The following is a 20,042-nucleotide window of genomic DNA, read 5'->3' as shown; positions in this document are numbered from 1 at the left end:
ATAAGTTTGAACAACCACTTGGAACTTCGTACCTGGAAATTATGCGCATCTATATCACTTTAATGGGCTCTTGCAAGTGTAAATGTTCTTCTCTAGCTATGTCCATATAATCCGTGAGTTGGTTCACTGTTTGTGATAAAGCATCCTGAATATACGCCTTCAGCCTCATACCATATTGAGCGTGTTTACACTCATTTTGATTTACAGAATAAGGAGGCGTAATTAATTGTCAGTACCTATGTTATGTAAGAATATAACAAAAACAATTGAAAAGGCAACGAAATTTAATTTGCATGTAATAATGGTGCGTTATTAATACAAGACTCTTAATGTGCGTCTCCGCTGACACGGTCCTCTCACTTGGGCGGAATATGTTAAAGGGTAGCGGCTAGTATGATACAAAAAGTAAATGAAGAAAAGAATGTAGAGCACAGGTGAAAACATAGTACGTAAAAAGTATTGAAAGTAAGCTCAGGCAACTTGAGGGTGAGCCTTTTTCCTGGAGAAGATGCTAATGAGGGGAATCAAAGGGTTCTTCTTCTTCCTCCTGAGAGAAGGATGCCTCTCCAGCTTCTCAGGTCCCTGTGGGTGAATGACATGAGCTACAGAGGGAGGATTCGCAAATGTGACGTACCTTTTCTTTTGAAACTCCACCCTCTCCTGCTCCGACTTGCTCATGTTTTCAACAAACTTGACGTCTTCGATCTCGCATTCCACTGCATGCTTCTCCTCGTTCTCCCGTTGCTTCAACTGTCGGAGTTCTTGCTTCGTACGTTCCAGCTCTTCCTGCAGAGACGCCAGGCAATGCGCCATTAACATGCTTTCCTCTCTCGCCCTCTCCAGATTCTGCCTCGTCTCCTCTAGCTCTACTGCCACTCTTCCCAGCCTCGATGACTCTTCCATCCCATTTTCATTCCCTCCCCTCTGGAACTGCATTTATGTGCATCATAATCAGATTCTCATACTGGTTCTATTTTCAATAACCAGCACAGCAACAAACCAGATATTTTGACAGCCTCTCAGGGCTTCCTGCTACGTGATGTCATTGATAGATAAACTGACAATGTAAGACAATGATTATGGGGGTGAAGTGAAGTGTCAGAGTTGTTTCAATTTTTAGTTTAACTAGCACCTACCCCTGCACCGACAATTATTTATGCAGGACTATCTCATTTTTAATGATACGTATAGATCGATTTTGCAATTACATATTCCTAAAGAAGTGATGATAAAGCTACTCCTCATCACTCTCCCCGTCCTTCATTAAAAAACAGAATCAGAATGTTGAATTGATACAGTCACGAAAGCTAGGCAATTGAGATACAGTATGTTATGTCAAAAGAATTAAAAAAGAAAATGGAATTAAGTATTGTATAAAAATTCCTAAGCTGTGATTTATTATTTGTTCAGTGTCCCTGTCTTTATTCTGTCACCCGACATGACAAAAGGAAGCAGGAACATTCTAACACAAGCAAGCGTATCCTTGGACTGTTAACAGCTTTAACCACTTGAAGATTGCACCACCATGAAGCAAGCACAACACTGGAGAATTTTTCCCCCATACGAATTCTGGGGGCAAATAGATGGAAACAACAACAAACATCAACCCTCGGAAAGTCAGACTTGTCTATGAGCACCCAATGTACTTGCTCTGTTTTTTATTCATGACGCTGATTAGCAAAGAATTTGGTGGGCTGCACCAGCATATTAGCACAGGAAGGACTGTCTCGAACTAATATAACTCTCTGTTGATTAGAAGTAATTCATGTGAAATTATATATAGAGAATGAATTAAAATGAGAGCCAAAGGTTACAGGTCACTTGTTGATAAAAAGAACTACTGGGGCAATCCAGCATGCAGGGATACTTGAAGCTACTGGGAGGGCTAATGGGTTGTCGGAAGAAGAGAAAGACGAAAACCGTGCTATAAAAACATTCATAAATTAAAATATGTATGAGTGTGTGTGTGTGTGTGTGATGTACCAGGAGATGGATACAAAGAGAGAAAGAGAGAAGTGAGGACCTCTTTGAGCTGGGTGGCATAAAGTTCTTGCGCTAGGACTTTCTCACCGAACAGCGAAACAGCCTCTTTGACGGAACGGAATGGGGCTCTCGTATCAATCTCCGCCTTCTTCATCAACATCACTCCGTCTTCCTTGTTCATTGTCGATGCTACTGCTCGTGTGAATGTCCTTTTCTCGGTGTTGGTGTGAGACAGAGAAAGGTTGGTGACAAGCGTGAGTTCCTGGGATTGAAAAAAGAAATACCGAGGTTTGAGAGATTAATATGAAAGAAGAGCTTCGTTTCTTGGCGTCCACTTCACTAGAATTCTGTTGAATAAAAAGGCCGTGGATGCTGATGCCTGATGCTGTGGTAGTCTTTGTCGGACATAAATGAAATGGACTTTCAGTTAAACCTAATTGGACCCGGGCATGTAATTCCTCAGCAGGACGCGAGTCCTAAAAATTGCAAAAGTTGCATAGGGATGGAACTTTTTAGTGTCCGTTGCTTCTAAGAGTGAAAATGCCTCTGCTGTCGGGTGCTGCTGATTTACACAGCGGATTAATTCCCAACTTTGACTGGAAAAGTAACAAATAATTAACGAGTTATTGCATGAAATGTAAGGTGGTAGATGGATCAGCTATGTGGGGAACCAATCATGAGAATGTACAATATGATGAAGGGCAGAATGGAGACATTTTAGGATGATGGTAGAGTGGAGGCTAAAATCAGAGATGGTGCAGCATTTGGGACGGGTGGAGTTGGGGTGTAGGATATGACCGGGAGAAAAGAATAAGTGCGGAGTGTGGGTAATTAAACAGAGTGAGAACAAAAAAAAGGATTTGAAGAGGGATACTTTGCGTGGAGGGAGATTGATTACTGACATAAGCTAATAAGATACGGCCATGTCATCGTTCGTCTCTTATTTTATATTCGGGAATGGATTATGGAGTGAGCCGCACTTCTTTAATCTGGGCCTTCGCTTCATTCCGTTCCTGCTCAGTCCTCGCTTGGTCGGCTTTGGAAACTCACATCTGCCTTTCATTTTCACCCCTTGCCATCATCATCAACGTTCCAATACCGCCGTCTCAATCTATATATTCCACCATCCTCTTTACTCCCATAAAATATAAAAGTAGTAACACCAAGCTCTATCCTTTGTGATAACTTTAGCAGTTTATTTTCTTTTCAAGCTCCGCGCAAAGTTCAAAAGACACCTATATTTTCTCTTGAAATGCACCCCAATCATATAGCTCTCCACTAGTCTGATGTAAAGAGCAGCATATACGTATATAAGATTTTTAAAAGCAGACAGAATGTTATTCTTGTAGAATTGAATGAATATGTATTCAATATACATTATAAACATGTTAATCTCATAATCACAGCACTTCATCTCATTGAAAAGCATCAATACATCCAAAATAACGATACATGCTCTTTCATTCTAATGACGGATCATAAGTACTCCCTCCGTTCCTTATTATAAGAGACATTTGATGCTTATGGCATGTTCCTATATATAAGAGACACTTACAAGTTGTCTCTACTTTTTTGTGTTGATTTACTATTTTACCCATATTTATTATCTCCAACTCACACTCTCTCTCCCTCCCACTTCTCTTTCTTTTAATAATTTAATTATTCTCTCTCATGCTCTCTCTCCTTATTAATGAGGGCATTTTTGGAAAAAAGTTATACTTTTTACACATTAATTGTTCTTAACTAATTTTAACTGTTTTTTTTATCAACGTACTTCGGTTATTTGTCTCTTATAATAAGGAACGGAGGGAGTAGTAGTTACCAAACAATGAAAAAAGAAACGTGGGTTGGAGATGTGCTTGATTGGTCATTGGCGTAGAACAAAAGGAATTTCTATTACAGAGCATATTTCAACTTGTTAATATTATTTTATTACTCAGTGACTAGTTAAGAGTCAACGTACGATCTTAAACTACAAAAATTTCCATTTACATTTGTTTTTTCTTTTTTCCCCCATAAATGGCTCATCATCCCATTTCACCCACGGGTGTCGGTCAGAGCATCTGATCACATCCAGACAAAGCAGAGATGTTGGGGGGACAGTGTTGTCCGCCCCAAACCCCAAACTCCAACTTGACGGGAGCTTCGGCTTCATTACCTGGGCAGTGCTGCGACCAAAAAAAAAAACAAGAAGAAGAAAACTAAAAAAATTGAACGGTCCGCTACCGACCCCTTAAAAGTTCGATAACATTCGCCTTCACTCTCCCTAACCAGTAACTACTACTATGCTCTTCTTCTTCTTCGTTAAACCTTACATTCATCATACAAAGCATCCGCTACAATGTCTGTCGCTGCCATCTCTTCCCCTCCCCTGGCTGTTGGATCCTTTCTTCCACGATCTCCGTGGCGAACTGGGCCTCGATTCTCCATGGCCCTTCGATCTGATGCGGTCTCTGTTGCTCGCCTCCTGACCAAACTCAGACATGATTGTGCCACTCCTTTGCCTGTTCTTCAGCGCGTGGCCGACGCTATGTCACTTGCTATGCGGACCGGCCTTGCCGCCGATGGTGCCTCTGGCCTCCCCATGATACCCACCTATGTTCACAATCTTCCCACTGGGTATCTTCCTCTCTAAGCCTCTCCCTATATTTCAGTGCCCCCATAGTCTTTATTTCTTTATCTCTTTATCTCCTTCAATTGTTAATTAAAATGTTGCTTATTCTGAAAGGACTGAGAAAGGATTGTTTTATGCTTTGGATGTCGGTGGATCAAACTTCCGTGTGCTGAGATTGCAATTGGGTGGAAAGGAAGATCGAGTGATTTCCACAGAATTTGATCAAGTATCCATACCTCAGAAGCTCATGTCTTGTACCTCTGAGGTCGGCCTTTGACGTTGTTCCTGCGTAAATGTTTGCTTATTTGTTTTGTGCCTTTCCGTAATGGAAATATCTGAGAGCACCTGCTGCTGCAGGAGCTTTTCGACTTCATTGCTTTAGGGTTGGCAAAATTTGCGCAGAAGCAGGGTGATGAGTTTCACATCACACCGGGAAGAAAGAGGGAAGTTGGATTCACCTTTTCATTTCCTGTGAAGCAGACATCCATTGATTCTGGCATTTTGATCAAGTGGACCAAGGGTTTCGCAGTCTCTGGAACAGTATGCATTTCTTTTGTAAACCACCAATGTTAATTATTGTCTGTAATTTGGCGGTGCATTGTTTATTAGGTCAGTTCCTGACCTTAATTTGTCAATATGCTTGAGGATTTTTCTTTTGAATGCTCATTAGTACTCAACAATGCTTGAGCATAAGTTTTTTGAGTAAAATTATAATGCCATGGTCTTGAAAACACCAACGGATGTGTGTGAGTACGCTGACTCCATGATGGATTCCAACGTTGCTTGCTGGAGATATAGGGGGAGTAAAGGGATTCCTGGGCGGACAAGATGTGAACTGAAAACTAGTGGTAAAAGTTGAACCTGATTTCAGACTATGAAGAACGTGGCCTAATAGGAGCAATTAATATTGTAATTGGCTTTATGTAATGGTTGCAGAAATATATTTATCCAATACTAGCATGATGGAGAAAAGCTTGAACTCTTTACAGGCAGGAAGAGACGTGGTTGCTTGTCTAAACGAGGCTATGGAAAGGCAAGGACTAGACATGCGAGTTTCTGCTTTGGTACGTTATTCTTGTGCTTATCTTATGTAAACAGTTGCAATGATATGAGATTCTAGTTGATATCAAATAGGTGAATGATGCTGTGGGAACATTAGCTGGAGCAGTGTACTGGGACAATGATGTCACAGCTGCTGTCATTTTGGGTACTGGAACCAATGCTTGCTACATTGAGCAGATCGATGCCATTCCTAAGTTAAAGGGCTATCACTCTCCCTCTGGCCGAATGGTTAGTACCTTAATTACATTACATTCTTTATATGCTTTTCCAATATATTTTAATCTGACAAAAACATACCTTAATCCAGATCATCAGTACTGAATGGGGGGCTTTCTCAAATGGTCTCCCTTTAACTGAATACGATCGAGATATGGATGCAGCTAGCATCAATCCTGGTGAGCAGGTAAATCATACAACGATCTTCCGGTTTAACCTCAGTGTTGGCAGAGCAGCAATGAGAACGTTATCTCTTCATACTTAATGAACAGATTTTCGAGAAGACAATCTCAGGAATGTATCTAGGTGAAATTGCAAGAAGAGTGCTGTTGAAAATGGCTCAAGTGGGCGGTTTGTTTGGAAATTCTGTGCCACAAAAACTATCCAAGCCTTTTATAATTGGGTAACGATTGAATTTGCTGCAGTTAAGATTTAGAGTTAGATCATAGATTGATAAAGTTTTTTTTTTGGTTATTCTGCATTCATAGTTTTTACCTTTTCTTTGCATCTCTGTCTTGTTTGGGTTACACTCTATGTATTTGAATGAATCCAATAGGACCCCAGATCTATGTGCAATGCAGCGGGACCAATCGGATGATCTACAAGCTGTTGGATCGATCCTCTACGACATAGCAGGGGTAACTCGCAGTCTTGCTGACAAGTGACAATAGCAATTGTTATTGGATGTTCTCAATTTCCATAACCTTCTTCCCTTTTTTCAGATTGAGTCCGATATATATGCAAGGAAGACCGTTGTAGAGGTTTGTGACACTATTACAGAGCGTGGTGGGCGCTTAGCTGGTGCTGGAATTGTGGGGATTCTGTCTAAAATGGAACAGGATTCCAAAGGCATCGTCTTCGGGAAGAGAGCAGTTGTGGCTGTGGATGGGGGCTTATACGAAAATTATCCTCAATACAGAGCATACTTAAGAGACTCTGTCACGGAGCTTCTAGGAATTGAGAACTCTAACAATTTGGTAATAGAACATTCCAAAGATGGATCTGGCATAGGGGCTGCTCTTCTGGCTGCTTCAAATTCCATGTACAAGCACGATTCTTAGGAAAATGGATTTCGCTAATCTATCGTCAGCAGGGAACATATAGTACAGAGCAATAAATCAGTGTACTCCTCCGGTCCTAATTATAAGACCCAATTGACTTATTTGAGAATATTAAGGAAGTAAGTTAAGTTGGTTATTTATAATAAATAAGTGTTGTCATTCCTAAAATATCCTTGTTAATTAAGTATATTGGCTAAAACTATCATTATTAGAAGGATTATCTTGGAAAAAAATGCATAAATATAAGAGAGAAAATGGATTGGGTCTTATAATTAGGACCAAATAAAAAGTCAAATTGAGTCTTATAATAAGGACCGGAGGAGTATTATTTTTGAATTCTAGTCTAATTTAATATTTTAGATAAAACTTTGCATCTTGCTGCTTCGCCCATGCGCCTGAGGTTCTCTACTAGCATGAAAATGAAGCTTCTATACGATCCCACTGACGTGGAGAAGCCTAGGAGGAGTGTGATCTTTCTCGTATCTAGTCATTTAAATGTTACGAAAACGGAAGACATTCAACATTGAAACGTTGAATAAGTAAAATAGTAATCATCCGGGAAAAAAAAAAAAATCAATGCACCGGCGACAAGATTATCATGTACGCTCTAACGTGATAAAATTCTTAATTCTGAATTAAAATTTAATTACTACCTTCGGTCCTAATTATAAAATCTCATTTGTAATTTACAAATGAGATCATATAAATAGGGCCGGAGGTAGTATTAAATTTTTGTTAAAATTAATTAAATTTAGATGTTTTGCTTTTGTATTTTTCCCAAACAATGAAAATATGGCAATATATAAAGTTTTATTTTGATATCTTAATTTTATAAGACATACTTTCAGTACTTTCATATTATCATTAGTTTTAATTACAAAAATTGTAACATTAAAATTTTAAATATTAAAAAAAATCTTGCATAGTGACAACAAATTAAGTCTTATTTTTAAAATAATAATAATAGGTGCAGAAAACTACCATTTAAAAAAGCTAACAGTATTGGGGTTAAATGATTGAAAAAACATTTTAAAAAAAATAGAATCTCATATAAAGTTAGATGATCAAATGTGTGTATTTAAAAATGTTGTTTGTTAAAGATTATTAAAAGAAGTTCTTGCCCCCTTGGATTTTCATTGAAGATTTAATATGAAAACTTGAGAAACTATGCACTGATGTTTATACATGGATTTAATATTTTTTTGTATATTGATGAAAATTGAACGAATCACGCCACATGATAGCATAACTTGATATAACTTTTACATTTTAAATTGATATATTGACATTTATCACTATTGAAACTGAACGCAGCCATGTACATGTGGATGAATGGGCTAAAATTAAGTCTCACCAAATATTTATGTTGTAATCATAATTATTAATAATAATTGCCGCATTATTCAAGATATTCTTGAAGAGTGGGGTCAAGAAAGAACAGCGAAATGATGTTTTTGTCAGCGTAGGTATTGGACGGTGATGTTTATAATTTATAATTCAGAGGCAATACTGGTGTCGGGACCCCCTCCGTTTTCTGATGATGATGATGATGGGCAACTTGAAGTTTCAATACACACACAAAATATTAATCCATGTCATTTGTAGCACAACACACGATCAAATACAACAAGAACAACTGAAATTAATTACGAAAACACACACACACACACTCGCATCGTGCATGGTTATTGATTTTGTAGGGTAGAAGTACTGTGGGAGAACGGAGAAGGACAGGCACACGGTACACACAGTGGAAAGAGAGCGCTTGAGCTCGAATATTTATTGAAGACAAGAGAGTTCTATTATATATAGAAGCTCGGAGCAGGTAACGATGAAGCTGAGGGAGTCGCGTATATAATAATCAAGGGCACTTGCGCCTGCCGCCGTGGGTGGTCATGTTGTAATAGCAGGGACACACTTCTTGGTTGCCGGCAGTGCCCGGTGGGACGCAGTTGCATCGCCGGCAGCAAGTCCCGCACGCCCTCTTGCACATCCTCTGCCGAGACGCTAAACGACACCTCGCACTGCATGCTCCTTTGCAGTCTGAAATTGATTCCCACACCACAACATATATCATGCCATCATCCTACACTGCTATTATTCTCTTCAACCAAACTCACAGAAGCACTTACCTATCTGCTGAAGCACGGATCCCGGCGTCTGCATAACGCTTTCCTGTACTGCTTGATCGGCGTCGACGAGGTCATGGAGAAGGAGAAGAGAGAGGAGAAGAGATGCCAGTAGAAGCTTTGAGAGAGCCATGGGTGAAATGCTCGTTTATGGTTGAGTGTGCGGAGAATGAGGGAAGCGGGTTGGCTATTTATAGGAGCAGCGGAGGAGGGAGTGCGGGTACATCACTATTCGCTTTGTTACTGTGGGACAAGAACCACTGGGATGGAGTGTAGGCGGAAGAAAAATGAAATTGGAAAGAGGTGGCAGTGACTGGTGAGGGAACATTTGGTAGCCAAAATCGGCTTTGGAAGCATCCAGAGGCAAAGCTGATAATAACTGATATACTTTTCTTTACGTGGTGGATGCCATCAAGTATCTAGAACGTCTTCCCATTTGCTCCTTCTCACAGTATCTCTCAGTTTCTGTTTTGAACAATGCGACACCTTGCATCCGTATCAATCATTAGACTCTACTCTTAAAAACGTTATCATCGATTTTGAACCAACCAACTGCCTACAACTCAAGAAGTTAGGCAGGCACGGTACTGATGATTGCCTTTGGCTGCCTCGGCCCTTTGATCGGGGCAAGCCATGGCATATTATTGTTGTTGATTATTAACAAATTATGTGGCACTTACTAATAACACACGTACGGAGAAGTTAAAGATGACATGGCTGGAGCAGGTGGGGATGAGCATGCCAAATGAGGGCGGTGCTTCGGCTTGAAGCTAAGGCTCAAAAGGGTAAATGAATATGATGAGACAGGAAGACAGACATCTTGCGGCGAGATAGGCTTTGCAAGAGCTGCTGAAAGCGAATGGATCAGACGGATGCAATGGAGGAGGACTGTGTTAAGAATAATGCGTTTTTGTGGAGGAGGAAGCCCACCATGGCGCTGCCACAGCTGTCGTTTGCTCATACATACCAAATATTCCAGGACAGAGCAGGCCGAGCTGGACTTAGAGGACGACTCATCAGCCAACCACATTAAGAATGCAACCTAGGCTTTCCTAGAGTGTTAGATCCTAATCATATTCATATTACTTGAAAATGAAAGCGTGTCAATCCAGTTCCACGTCATCATGTCCTGCAATTAACATTGGTGCTAAAGGCGCAAATAATTGTGTGTTAGTTTCCGATCCAAAAAAATTAAAAATTGTGTTGGTTTGCCGAGAAGCCATTGGGATTAAGGGGAAAGGTTACTGGCTCCTGGAATCGGGATCAGAGTGGGGGTCCGTGTTTGTCTGTGATTGGCCGTCACGCTCACCTCGAAAACAACCAATAATGGAAAACCAAGTGGGTTCTCGCGGTGTCAGTGAATTCCTTCAATCAATGCTTGGCCGAGGCTGATGTGCCAAAAGCATCCCCCTCCCTGTTATATTGGTGGTACAATGCAAGCTCGCCCCGTTACTAACTCTCTAAAATTTAATTTTACTGTTTAAAATTTAAAACCAATAATTTTAGCCCTTGAAATTTCAAACAAATAATTTCAATTCTTAAAATTTAATCTTATTTTGGGTTTAACCTTGTTTTAAGAATAAAAAATTTTAATCAGATCAGAATAAGATTAAATTTCAAGAAAAAGACTAATAGTTTTCAATCTTAAGAATTGAAATAAAAACAAAGTCAAATTTAAAAAATTATTGGTTTTAAATTTTAAAGAGAAGGACTAAAATGATGTAAAATTTTAAAGACTAAAAATAGTATTAACTTTTATTTTATAAATAATGTTGGAGATCATTATATTCAAAGTTGAGTTCGTGCACTCCTTGATTTTAAGAATCAGGATTAAATCTTCTGTATATTAATAATATACAATAACACATTTAATTAAACTTTGTTTCAAAAAAAAAACTATCCACGGCAGTATGATACAAATATATTCGTACAAAATGAGTAAAAAAAAAAAGACTCTCACAAAATTTGAAATTTAAAATAATGCAGATAACGTGAGGCGAAGAAATGATTTTTTTTTTTTTCCAGTTCCGAAATCTCCCACATTACTCTGTAATCAACAGTTGGCTCGTCTACAAGAAATAGGAAACTCGTCTAAATGTTTGGGAGTCGAAACCACGTACGAGAATGAGAGAAAAGCTAGCGAGAGTGCAACAATTTGCGTTGCGAGTCAACATATATGAGCTTGCAGAGAATCGTCGTTAAAAACGCTGATTCGCCAGACCGGCGGAATCATTAATCACAATCATAATCATTGCGAACACCAAGCTGATTTTCAATAAAATAACGTTAAGTCTGGTAAGATATTCAGTCTGGAATATGATTTACCTGGTAACTTTCAATGTATTTTACATAAATCAACCAAAAAAAAATCTTAAACTTTATTAACTCTAATTTAAAATTCAACAATTTTTTAACTTTATTTATATTTAATACATATTATACCTCATATAAATAAAGTTAACACACTTTCAAGCATCAAGAGTGAGATTAAATCATTTTTGTCGTTTTTTTTTGCCAAATTTTTTTCCTTTTTAAAAACACTTATTTTAATATTATGTGTGTCCTATTAAAATTTACAAGTTTAATCTGCTCTAACGTTTAATAGAAGTAATTACTTAGTGTTCAGAAAAATGTTTACTTGTTATATCAGAAGTATCATAAATATGGTAATATTGTCGCAGAAAGCATAAAACATAAAAGAATAGTACAAATTTGAGTGCACCGGACGATCATAAACTAATAATCTGCCTTTCTCTTCCAAAGAAATTCCCGCCAACGAACGTAAAATGAAAAAGGAACGTAATTTTTTAACCATGAACACAGAACATTACTGATTCGCAGTTGTCAAAGGGATTGAGCACCAAATTATAAAGTTTTTTGCTACAACCAAATTATTTAGTAATACCGGTTAGCTCCGCCTGGCCTGAAGCAACGAATAAGTGAGTTGGGCTGCTAAAAATCAGCCCCACTGGTCCACATATTCAGTGGGCTGAAACGTGGGGCCCTTTTTTTTAACATCTCCGCCTCCCCACCCCTTTCTCTCCGTTTTTTTTTTTGTGGTGGCTTTTGCGAAACACTTCTCCGTGATCCTAATTTCGTCGCGACCGACCCATCGTTCGTGGGTTCAACCGGTGAAAGGGTGAGACATATGACCAAGTTGGCATGTGTTCGATCCCTGAGGAGTACCACTTTGTTGTGGTTCCAGTCGCAGCACTTGGAGAGGCATTTTAGCTCTTGGGTGCCTAGGTAAACGCCTGAAGGTAATTGATGGCTCACCCTGCCCAATATTGGTATGACCTAGGAGGAAGGGAGATTTCGCCCTGCCTTTGGATCGTGGGTGAGCCCAACCCCTTTCCAAAAATTCTATACCAAAAAAAAAAAATCGTCGCCGACCGCTTTTTCATAATTGATCTCTCTCCCTCCCTCCCTCCTCGTTTATAAAAACATGTGAAATATGAAGTTGTGATTGTCAATTCTGGGGAGAATTCGGAATGGTATTCTTATTATTAGTTATGACTGCAGTGAATTGTGATTTATGTTAACGTTTTGACAATATGCTTTTCTGAAGTGCGATCGTGGATTATCTTAGCCTAATTTTCTATTTTTGGAAAAAATGGAATGGCTAGCTTGGCTTGTCTGCTTGTCCTTAATGAAAACTGCTAAAAGTAGAAGTAAAAAGTTTTTAATGTGAAACCGAGCATATATTTTCTTTTTTTGGTTACCTGGTATCCATTGAGCGTTCAAAAAAGAGCATGTGCATGTATACACATTTTCTTCTGGTCCTATTTATATGATAGGAAAAAAAAGAAGACATTTTTTAATCCTATTTATAGGATATTTAGGAAAAAAATTTGCAACAGACTAAAACCCAACGGCGGTGTACTTGAAGCCTGATAGAGTGATGGTGATAGGACATTGTTTTGGGCTAACTCGTAACGCTGAACTGATTAAAACCCAAGTCTCGCACTACATCGAACCAGCCCAAGCCATTTCAAACGTTAAAAACCTGAGAGTTGAGTGGTGAAATCCCGGGGTTCTGAATTCGGATTTCGGATTCACTTGCAAAACCCTCTGCTTCTCCCTCCTCCCTTTGCGCCTTTTATCCTCGTTTGATTTTCCTGAGAAATGCCTCCAGAAGATTCAACGGCCGTGAAGGTTGAGAATCAAGAAGAGGAAGAGGACAAGAAGAGTTTGGGTTCCAAAAAGGCCATCAAGGCCACGATTGCAAATGCGAAGCCCCACACCAAGACTGCAAAAGTGAAGAAGGAGGAACCTGAAGCAGATGATTCTCCAATACCCGTTAAGGCTGCTAGTTCCGCGTCTCGCTCCAAGCAACCTAAAGTCAAAAAGGAAGAGCCTGAAGACAGCGCCGACGACGATGACATTCCACTTGCCAAACGGAGCTCCACAGTGAGCCTCAAAAAGGTTTGTCGACCTTTCTCTTTTAAAACGCAAAAAGGGGCCTTAATCATCCTCTTAATTGTTCATCTTCCGTGCCCCCGCTAAGTGTAAAATATTTGCTCTGTATAATGGATGGAGTTCTATGTTCTAGTTCATCAAAGGTTTGTATCACCAAGCCAAATTAAAATTAATGGATGTGACTGTTTGGGGCAAAAGGAACCGAAGAAGAAGAATAAGATAAAAGAGGAAGGGAAGAAGAAAGGTGAGCCTGCTAGCGAGCAGAAGAAACAAAGGAAGGTCTACGATTTACCTGGGCAGAAACGGGATCCGCCGGAAGAGGTGTGCCGTTGCTTTCATGTTTTAGCTCATTCCAACTTTGTCGCGCAGAGGCTTGAGTGATGATTACTTTTTTTTTTTTTAATTACAAATATTTCAGAAAGACCCCCTGAGGATTTTTTACGAAACTCTGTACAAGCAAGCTCCCGATAGCGAAATGGCACAGCTGTGGTGAGCTTTTCTGCCCATCTCCATTTTTATAGCATGTTGAAAAATAAAAATTTAACTGTTGTGTTGGAGGTTGGAGGAAGCTATTTTGAATGCTTTGTTTCTTCTATTTTCTTCATCAGTTGAAAAGACTAATGATTTGTCTTTCGACTATGTGGGATAAAGGGGTAGCCTTTATGATTGGCCTTGGGTCCGCGGAGAATAACACTATAGAGTCAGTATGATAAGAGATTAAGAGCCTTTGAAACGCTTGCGTCTGTGAGTGAGGAGTAGGCATTTAGATGAATGACTAACAAACTTTGACAGAAGGATTATCATGCTTCGTGTAATTTGGTGATATGTTTGACCATCATTAAGCATATGCCTGGAATAAAGTATCATTGCAACTTTCAAAGCACATATCAGCATTTGTGAGCTAAATTTCATTGTAATAAGGTGATTTGATCCTTCACTTCTGCGGTGCTATGTTCACAGATATTAATAGGCCGCCATAGCTTGAGGCTCTACAGCATGGTTCTTGGTGCTATGCTACATGGTCTTGCAACTCTGTTGTAGCTCCTCTATAGTTGTAGCTCTTGAGCTACAGGACTATATGGTAACGACAGTCCTATACTTTGCATAGGCTGTCGTCGGAGATTCACTCAACCCATCCTTGACCTTGAGTGATTGATAGTTTATGATTCAGTATAGCTTAGCAGGGATTTGACTAGAAAAATTTGAATCTTCTGATGCCACTGGCCCCATCTCATTGAAAGATATTGACTTAAGCAATGAGTGATCAATTGGCAAGGCGGACAGCAAGCTAAAATACGAAACTCTTGATATAGTTGATGAACAATGAAAAACTCAAGATGAAGAGGAAATTGAGATTGCCTAGAATGATAAACATTGATGATGTTAGGATGTTTATATGTGATGAAGAGGAATTGATTTAGATATCTCAAGATAAAGCTCAGATTCAATAGACATTGATGGCTTTGATTATCTAAGTCCTTGTTAGGATTCTTAGCTGATATTGTGTTGTTATTTTCTTAATTATTTTTTTAATGTGAGTTTGGTTTTCAATACACATTTTATTTATCGGAAACTGTGTTGTTTATATATTTTAGTGCTGTGCTTTAATATAGCTGGCACAACACTTTGCACTATACACTACAGCATTTGGGAGGGTCTTGTGCTACAAGTGTTCTACCTATATCAATGTTTTGACCATGTTGATTATCTTAGTGACTTTCAAATCAAGGGTTAAATGGGCAGTGTGATCTCATGAGGTAAAAGCATTGGTCTAACTTTTCATATTTTCTTGCCAATCATGTTGGATTTGCATGTGTAATATGATACCCTTAATATTTCAATTCTTAGCCTAGCAATGGATTGATTTAAAATTCAGAGATCAGATCTATCTTTTCTTCATTGCTAGTATGGGAACCATGATTCTTGTGTTGTTGTTCCTATCTGATTAAGTAATTAGGTGAGTTCATGGCATTGGAGTTGTGATATGCTGAGTTTACATCCATCTGGACTCATCGCTAGCGATTCAACTGGCCCAATTTGATAGTTAAAAATAGTCTGGTTAGACACGAGCCCTTAATATATGAGACCGAATGTTTAAGTTTTCAAGTTTCACGTTCTTTATAAGTTTTCTTTTTTCTTTTTGGGGTTTTGTGGGGTTTCTTGTTGTATTTATTTAATATATTTGTTTTAAATTTGTCTAGAGTTATTCATTGAAGAATTATTGAAGTAATGCATTCTGAACTTCAGAAGAAATTTGTAGATATTCTCATTACCTGATGGCATAAAAAATGACTAATATTACCCGAAGACCAAGTTTGCTGCAATTTTACGTCTTTGAATCTTCAGCTTCAGTTACTTCTGCAATTTTTGTTTGAAATTTCAATTATTATACCAAAGTTGTAGATCTTATCTACCATAGATATTAAGGAATGTAAGATGATTATATGCGAATGGTTCCTTAATGCGCGTTTGAAATTGGATGAAGGGGAAGACGCTGTTTGACTGTTACCCTAGCTAGTAATGCAAGATATCTCCCGCAAGTGTGCTTCTTTTATCGTTTCTTTTCTTTGTTTTTAGGGAGAGTAGTCCACAAGGTTATCCTTTACTAGCTTCTGGATAATTAATTTGTTTTGCCGGTATAACGCTTGGAATGAACAGTGCCCTTAATGGATATGTATCGGTGCTGTTGCTCAGTGTAGTTGATCTGAACGGTTTCTTGTTGAAACTTTTGATATCTATCTTATGGTATAGTTGCTACTATTGTGGGAGAGGAAAAAGGACCATAATAATAGAGTGTAACTGCAGGATGATGGAATCTGGTTTGCTTCCTGAGGAATTGGCAATGAAAGTGTATGAAAAGAAGCAAAAGAAAGGTTTGCAGAGCAAGTTGAGTTCGCCATTGAAGGCAGCAACTTCAGTGAAGAGCCGCAGCCAATCCGTAACAGTGAAGAAGAAAACACGATCCACCCCTGTGCCTTGTGTAGTAAATAAGAAAGCGGCCTCCACACAGAAGCAATCCAAGAAGCGGAAAGTGAAGGATGACTCTGACACTGACTCTGACTCCGCCGACGAGCTTATATTACCCAGAGCCAAGAAAAGGAAACAGGCCTAGTTGTTCCGGTAATTGGCATGTTGACGAAACTTTTCTCTTACATTCGATTTAAATCTTAGACAATTGTAATGTGATTGACACTATGGTTTTATATCTGCGAATGGGGTTGACCACTTTCTTAGATAAATCTCTCCATGCGGCAGTCAGGAAAATTTTAAAATAAATAAAATATGATTCTTTTTAATTAATTAATTATCTAACCTAAATGTTAAGTAAAGTACTAACTTTGGGTTTAATATAAGAATTAGTTGGGTAATTTAAAGAGAATAAGAAAATTAGTTAATATAATTATTTGTAATAAATAGGTATTATTTTTTTTAAAATATCTTTATTAATCAAGTATATTATTAGCTAAAATAATTATTATTATAAGCATTATTTTTGAAAAAAATAGGTAAATATGAGAGATAAAGTAGATTAAGATTTTATATTTAAGAGCAAAATAAAAGTCAAATAAGATATTGTATTAAAGACTGGAGGTAGTACTTATAGATAATGTAATTTATAATTGGTTTTAATCATATATGATGGATTTTGTGATGTTAAACTAAATAAGTAACATTAGAGTTCCAAGAATTGAACCGGCTAGTGGTAGGTTTGGTCTAGGCATTAAACCAGTCAAGAGTTGTACCGGTATTGAATTGGTAGAAATTGTTGTGAGCCGGTTTAAATGATTATGTTGTTATTGGTCTTTTTTTTTCCATTTAGCTTCTAATATTTCAATCACTATAAATTTTAATAAATTTTAGTAATAATCTTGATACCAATGATTATTAATTTTAATTATTGATGAATTGTAAAAATCAAAATTTTTAATATTATTATATTTTGTTATTGTTACAATCAAACTATTGTTATATTTTTTTATATTTTGTTAGTAGTGATTATTAATGTTGTTATTTTTCATTATTTTAATTAAATTATTATATTTTAATATGACTGGTTTGACCTGGTCTGACTCCTGAATTACCATCTCAAGTGATTTAATGTCTATCTAGTACTCCCTCCGTTCCTTATTATAAGAGACAAATAACCGAAGTACGTTGATCAAAAAAACAGTTAAAGTTAGTTAAGAACAATTAATGTATAAAAAGTATAATTTTTTTTCCAAAATGCCCTCATTAATAAGGAGAGAGAGCATGAGAGAGAACAATTAAATTATTAAAAGAAAGAGAAGTGGAAGGGAGAGAGAGTGTGAGTTGGAGATAATAAATATGGGTAAAATAGTAAATCAACACAAAAATAGAGACAACTTGTAAGTGTCTCTTATATATAGGAACATGGCATAAGCATCAAGTGTCTCTTATAATAAGGAACGGAGGGAGTAGTATTTTGTTTCTTGGATTTCAATGTCCTGCTGCTTCAACAGCCGCCGTTAGGGCTTTAAGAGGGTGCTGTATGGGGATTGCGCGGCATCTGCATTCTCTCGTTTTCTTGGAAGTCATTAAGTCAATACGTTTGTTTTCTGTCTTTCTTTGTTTGGTTTGGTATATAATTTAATTTGACTTACTAATAAATAAAGCATTCTTTGTTATTTGTTGATTTGAAGTTTTAGTTTGGGAAACTTAAATTTCATAATTTCTGATTACCAGGTTAATATGTATATTTTGAAACGTATGATGGTTTTGAAAATTTAAAATGAAATAAAAATATTTTTCAAAGCTAAATATTAATTTAAAGGAAAAATTTTGTGGTGTTTTAAACTTTTGTTCGAGGTTCTCCTAATCTCCTCTGATGGATTCATATATAATTTTTTTAATTAATGTAAAATATAGCTGCTTCTTTTTAGTTGTGTTCATCAATTTATCAACTTCTTCGAAATTTATGTGACCTACGAAACCTTAAGATGTGTATCTATACTTCTCTGTCAAGCGAGTACCAATTTCACGAAGATTATTTCAGCCAGTAAGAATTTCGTCATTAATTCAAGAAGTTATAAATTTAAATGCCGCCGCAAATGTGAGAATTTTTTAAATGTACGATTTATAAACATCGACGTAAATATTGATGAGCTTTCAAGTTTTAGTTCAGCTAAATTTTCACATGTCCAATAAAACGCAACACCAGTTTGAATATATACTAGTTGTTAGTTTATCACTATCACGTGGTATAGTATGATGGCATAAAACAAGTTAGTTAATCAAAAAATCAGTTCATTACAAAATTAAAAAAAGTAATGAATCCTTTAAACATTTTAAGCATAAGTGTGAAGACAAGCCACGTGTATGAATATATAACAAGTCATAAATTATACTCCTCCGGTCCTTAATATAAGACCCATTTAACTAATTTGATTAGATTAAGAAAGTTAGGTAAGCTAGTTAATTATAATAAATATGACATGTTTTTCCTAAAACACCATAATCATCTTTTCAATACCTCCCCTTCATCTTCTACTTGATTATGGCTGAGGAAGTATCCATAAAGGTAATTTAGAAAGTATTAATAAGTATGAGAAATAGGTCTTATATTTAGGACCAAAACCAACTCAATAATTAGGTCCTACATTAAGAACCAGAGGAGTATATTGTTGCGACAATTTACGAGTTGAATATTTGCACTCTTTTCTTGAGTGCGAGAGCATCACATGAGTACAAGAATATATGCAATTCTGCTTTGCAAATTCGAACGACAAAGACAAATACAAAGTAACGAGATGGGTGCATATCCTTTGTACGGTATGTATGGTCGTCATATCGTATCATTTAGTCAATGCGTACATAGTCTATTTTTCCTCAAGTGTAGTGCATTGTAGCTTTTTCCCCGCTATATTATGAAGGGGAAATCATTTATTGATATTTCAATTCTTAAAAAGACCCCTCTAATTCCTTTTTTAAAAAAAAGAAATAAGAAAAAGGTATTATTTTATTTATACAATCAATGATCATCAATACATGAGATTTGGCGTCCATATGGCATTTTGTTTGTTAAGGGGTCCAAACGTGCAAAATTGCCGAGAAATCAGCACAAAGATTGGGCTCGTATGGGTGGCATGAGATCATCGGTGTAGGAATTGGGATTACAAAAGATATCACGCTAACTAAAAATTCTGGGCGCATAAAACCTAAGACAGGAATATTTGAACAAACTCGTGTCTTTCTAACAAAACCACTTTTGAAATTTTAATCCTGTGATCCGCTAGTAGTTTTTATCACTTATCATTATTTTATTTGGCCTCGGTGACCAAAATTGAGCGCGCACTCTTCCTCTCATCCACCACAAGCAATTTCCCTATATTTTCGCTCGATTTCAAAGTTGATATCCATTTTAGGCAGCTCATCATTCCAATCACATAAATCACTTCCCTAATTTCCCTTCTTCGTTTGTTTGACCAGCGAATATTACTGGGTAATTATTTTTGTTGAACTGATGAAATTTCAGTTTAACGCTGATGATAGCTTCCCATGTCACCACGCTTTACCTCCTTCTCTGAACAATCTGTGGTT

The 20,042-nt window shown here is 37.4% G+C and overlaps 4 protein-coding genes across 6 annotated transcripts; 2 read left to right on the top strand and 2 right to left on the bottom strand.

The window, feature by feature from the left end:
- Window positions 1-283: 283 nt before the first annotated feature.
- On the bottom strand, window positions 284-2,254 carry LOC114748663 (WEB family protein At1g75720-like). Of its 2 annotated transcripts, none has more exons than XM_028937109.1 (2): window positions 2,024-2,254; window positions 284-930 (listed from the first exon to the last, which is right to left on the bottom strand). In XM_028937109.1, exons 1-2 carry the CDS (start codon window positions 2,162-2,164, stop codon window positions 472-474), a joined length of 600 nt encoding a protein of 199 aa, XP_028792942.1. In that variant the 5' UTR covers window positions 2,165-2,254; the 3' UTR covers window positions 284-471. The 2 variants fall into 2 exon arrangements, with proteins under 2 accessions (XP_028792942.1, XP_028792943.1); XM_028937110.1 differs by having other exon boundaries at window positions 284-924.
- A 1,847-nt stretch (window positions 2,255-4,101) lies between these two features.
- On the top strand, window positions 4,102-7,275 carry LOC114748653 (hexokinase-2, chloroplastic). The gene is made up of 10 exons (XM_028937094.1): window positions 4,102-4,602; window positions 4,712-4,862; window positions 4,955-5,137; window positions 5,587-5,661; window positions 5,732-5,887; window positions 5,967-6,062; window positions 6,148-6,278; window positions 6,432-6,513; window positions 6,598-6,996; window positions 7,257-7,275. The coding sequence occupies exons 1-9, from the start codon at window positions 4,325-4,327 to the stop codon at window positions 6,934-6,936; spliced, it is 1,491 nt and encodes a 496-aa protein (XP_028792927.1). The 5' UTR covers window positions 4,102-4,324; the 3' UTR covers window positions 6,937-6,996; window positions 7,257-7,275.
- Window positions 7,276-8,500: 1,225 nt separating this feature from the next.
- LOC114748655 (snakin-2) lies at window positions 8,501-9,223 on the bottom strand. The gene is made up of 2 exons (XM_028937097.1): window positions 9,069-9,223; window positions 8,501-8,979 (listed from the first exon to the last, which is right to left on the bottom strand). The coding sequence occupies exons 1-2, from the start codon at window positions 9,196-9,198 to the stop codon at window positions 8,798-8,800; spliced, it is 312 nt and encodes a 103-aa protein (XP_028792930.1). The 5' UTR covers window positions 9,199-9,223; the 3' UTR covers window positions 8,501-8,797.
- Window positions 9,224-13,078: 3,855 nt separating this feature from the next.
- LOC114748654 (protein IWS1 homolog A-like) lies at window positions 13,079-16,723 on the top strand. 2 transcript variants are annotated; one of them, XM_028937096.1, is made up of 4 exons: window positions 13,079-13,490; window positions 13,683-13,805; window positions 13,903-13,973; window positions 16,290-16,723. In XM_028937096.1, exons 1-4 carry the CDS (start codon window positions 13,191-13,193, stop codon window positions 16,594-16,596), a joined length of 801 nt encoding a protein of 266 aa, XP_028792929.1. In that variant the 5' UTR covers window positions 13,079-13,190; the 3' UTR covers window positions 16,597-16,723. The 2 variants fall into 2 exon arrangements, with proteins under 2 accessions (XP_028792929.1, XP_028792928.1); XM_028937095.1 differs by having other exon boundaries at window positions 13,605-13,805.
- The last annotated feature ends 3,319 nt before the right edge of the window (window positions 16,724-20,042 follow it).

The sequence above is a fragment of the Neltuma alba genome, unplaced genomic scaffold, assembly GCF_004799145.2.
Source record: "Neltuma alba isolate B1F8T4 unplaced genomic scaffold, ASM479914v2 tig00005775_pilon, whole genome shotgun sequence".
NCBI classification, from domain to species: domain Eukaryota; kingdom Viridiplantae; phylum Streptophyta; class Magnoliopsida; order Fabales; family Fabaceae; genus Neltuma; species Neltuma alba.
The sequence above is the reverse complement of the archived record's forward strand: the minus strand, read 5'-3'. Positions and strand labels throughout refer to the sequence as shown.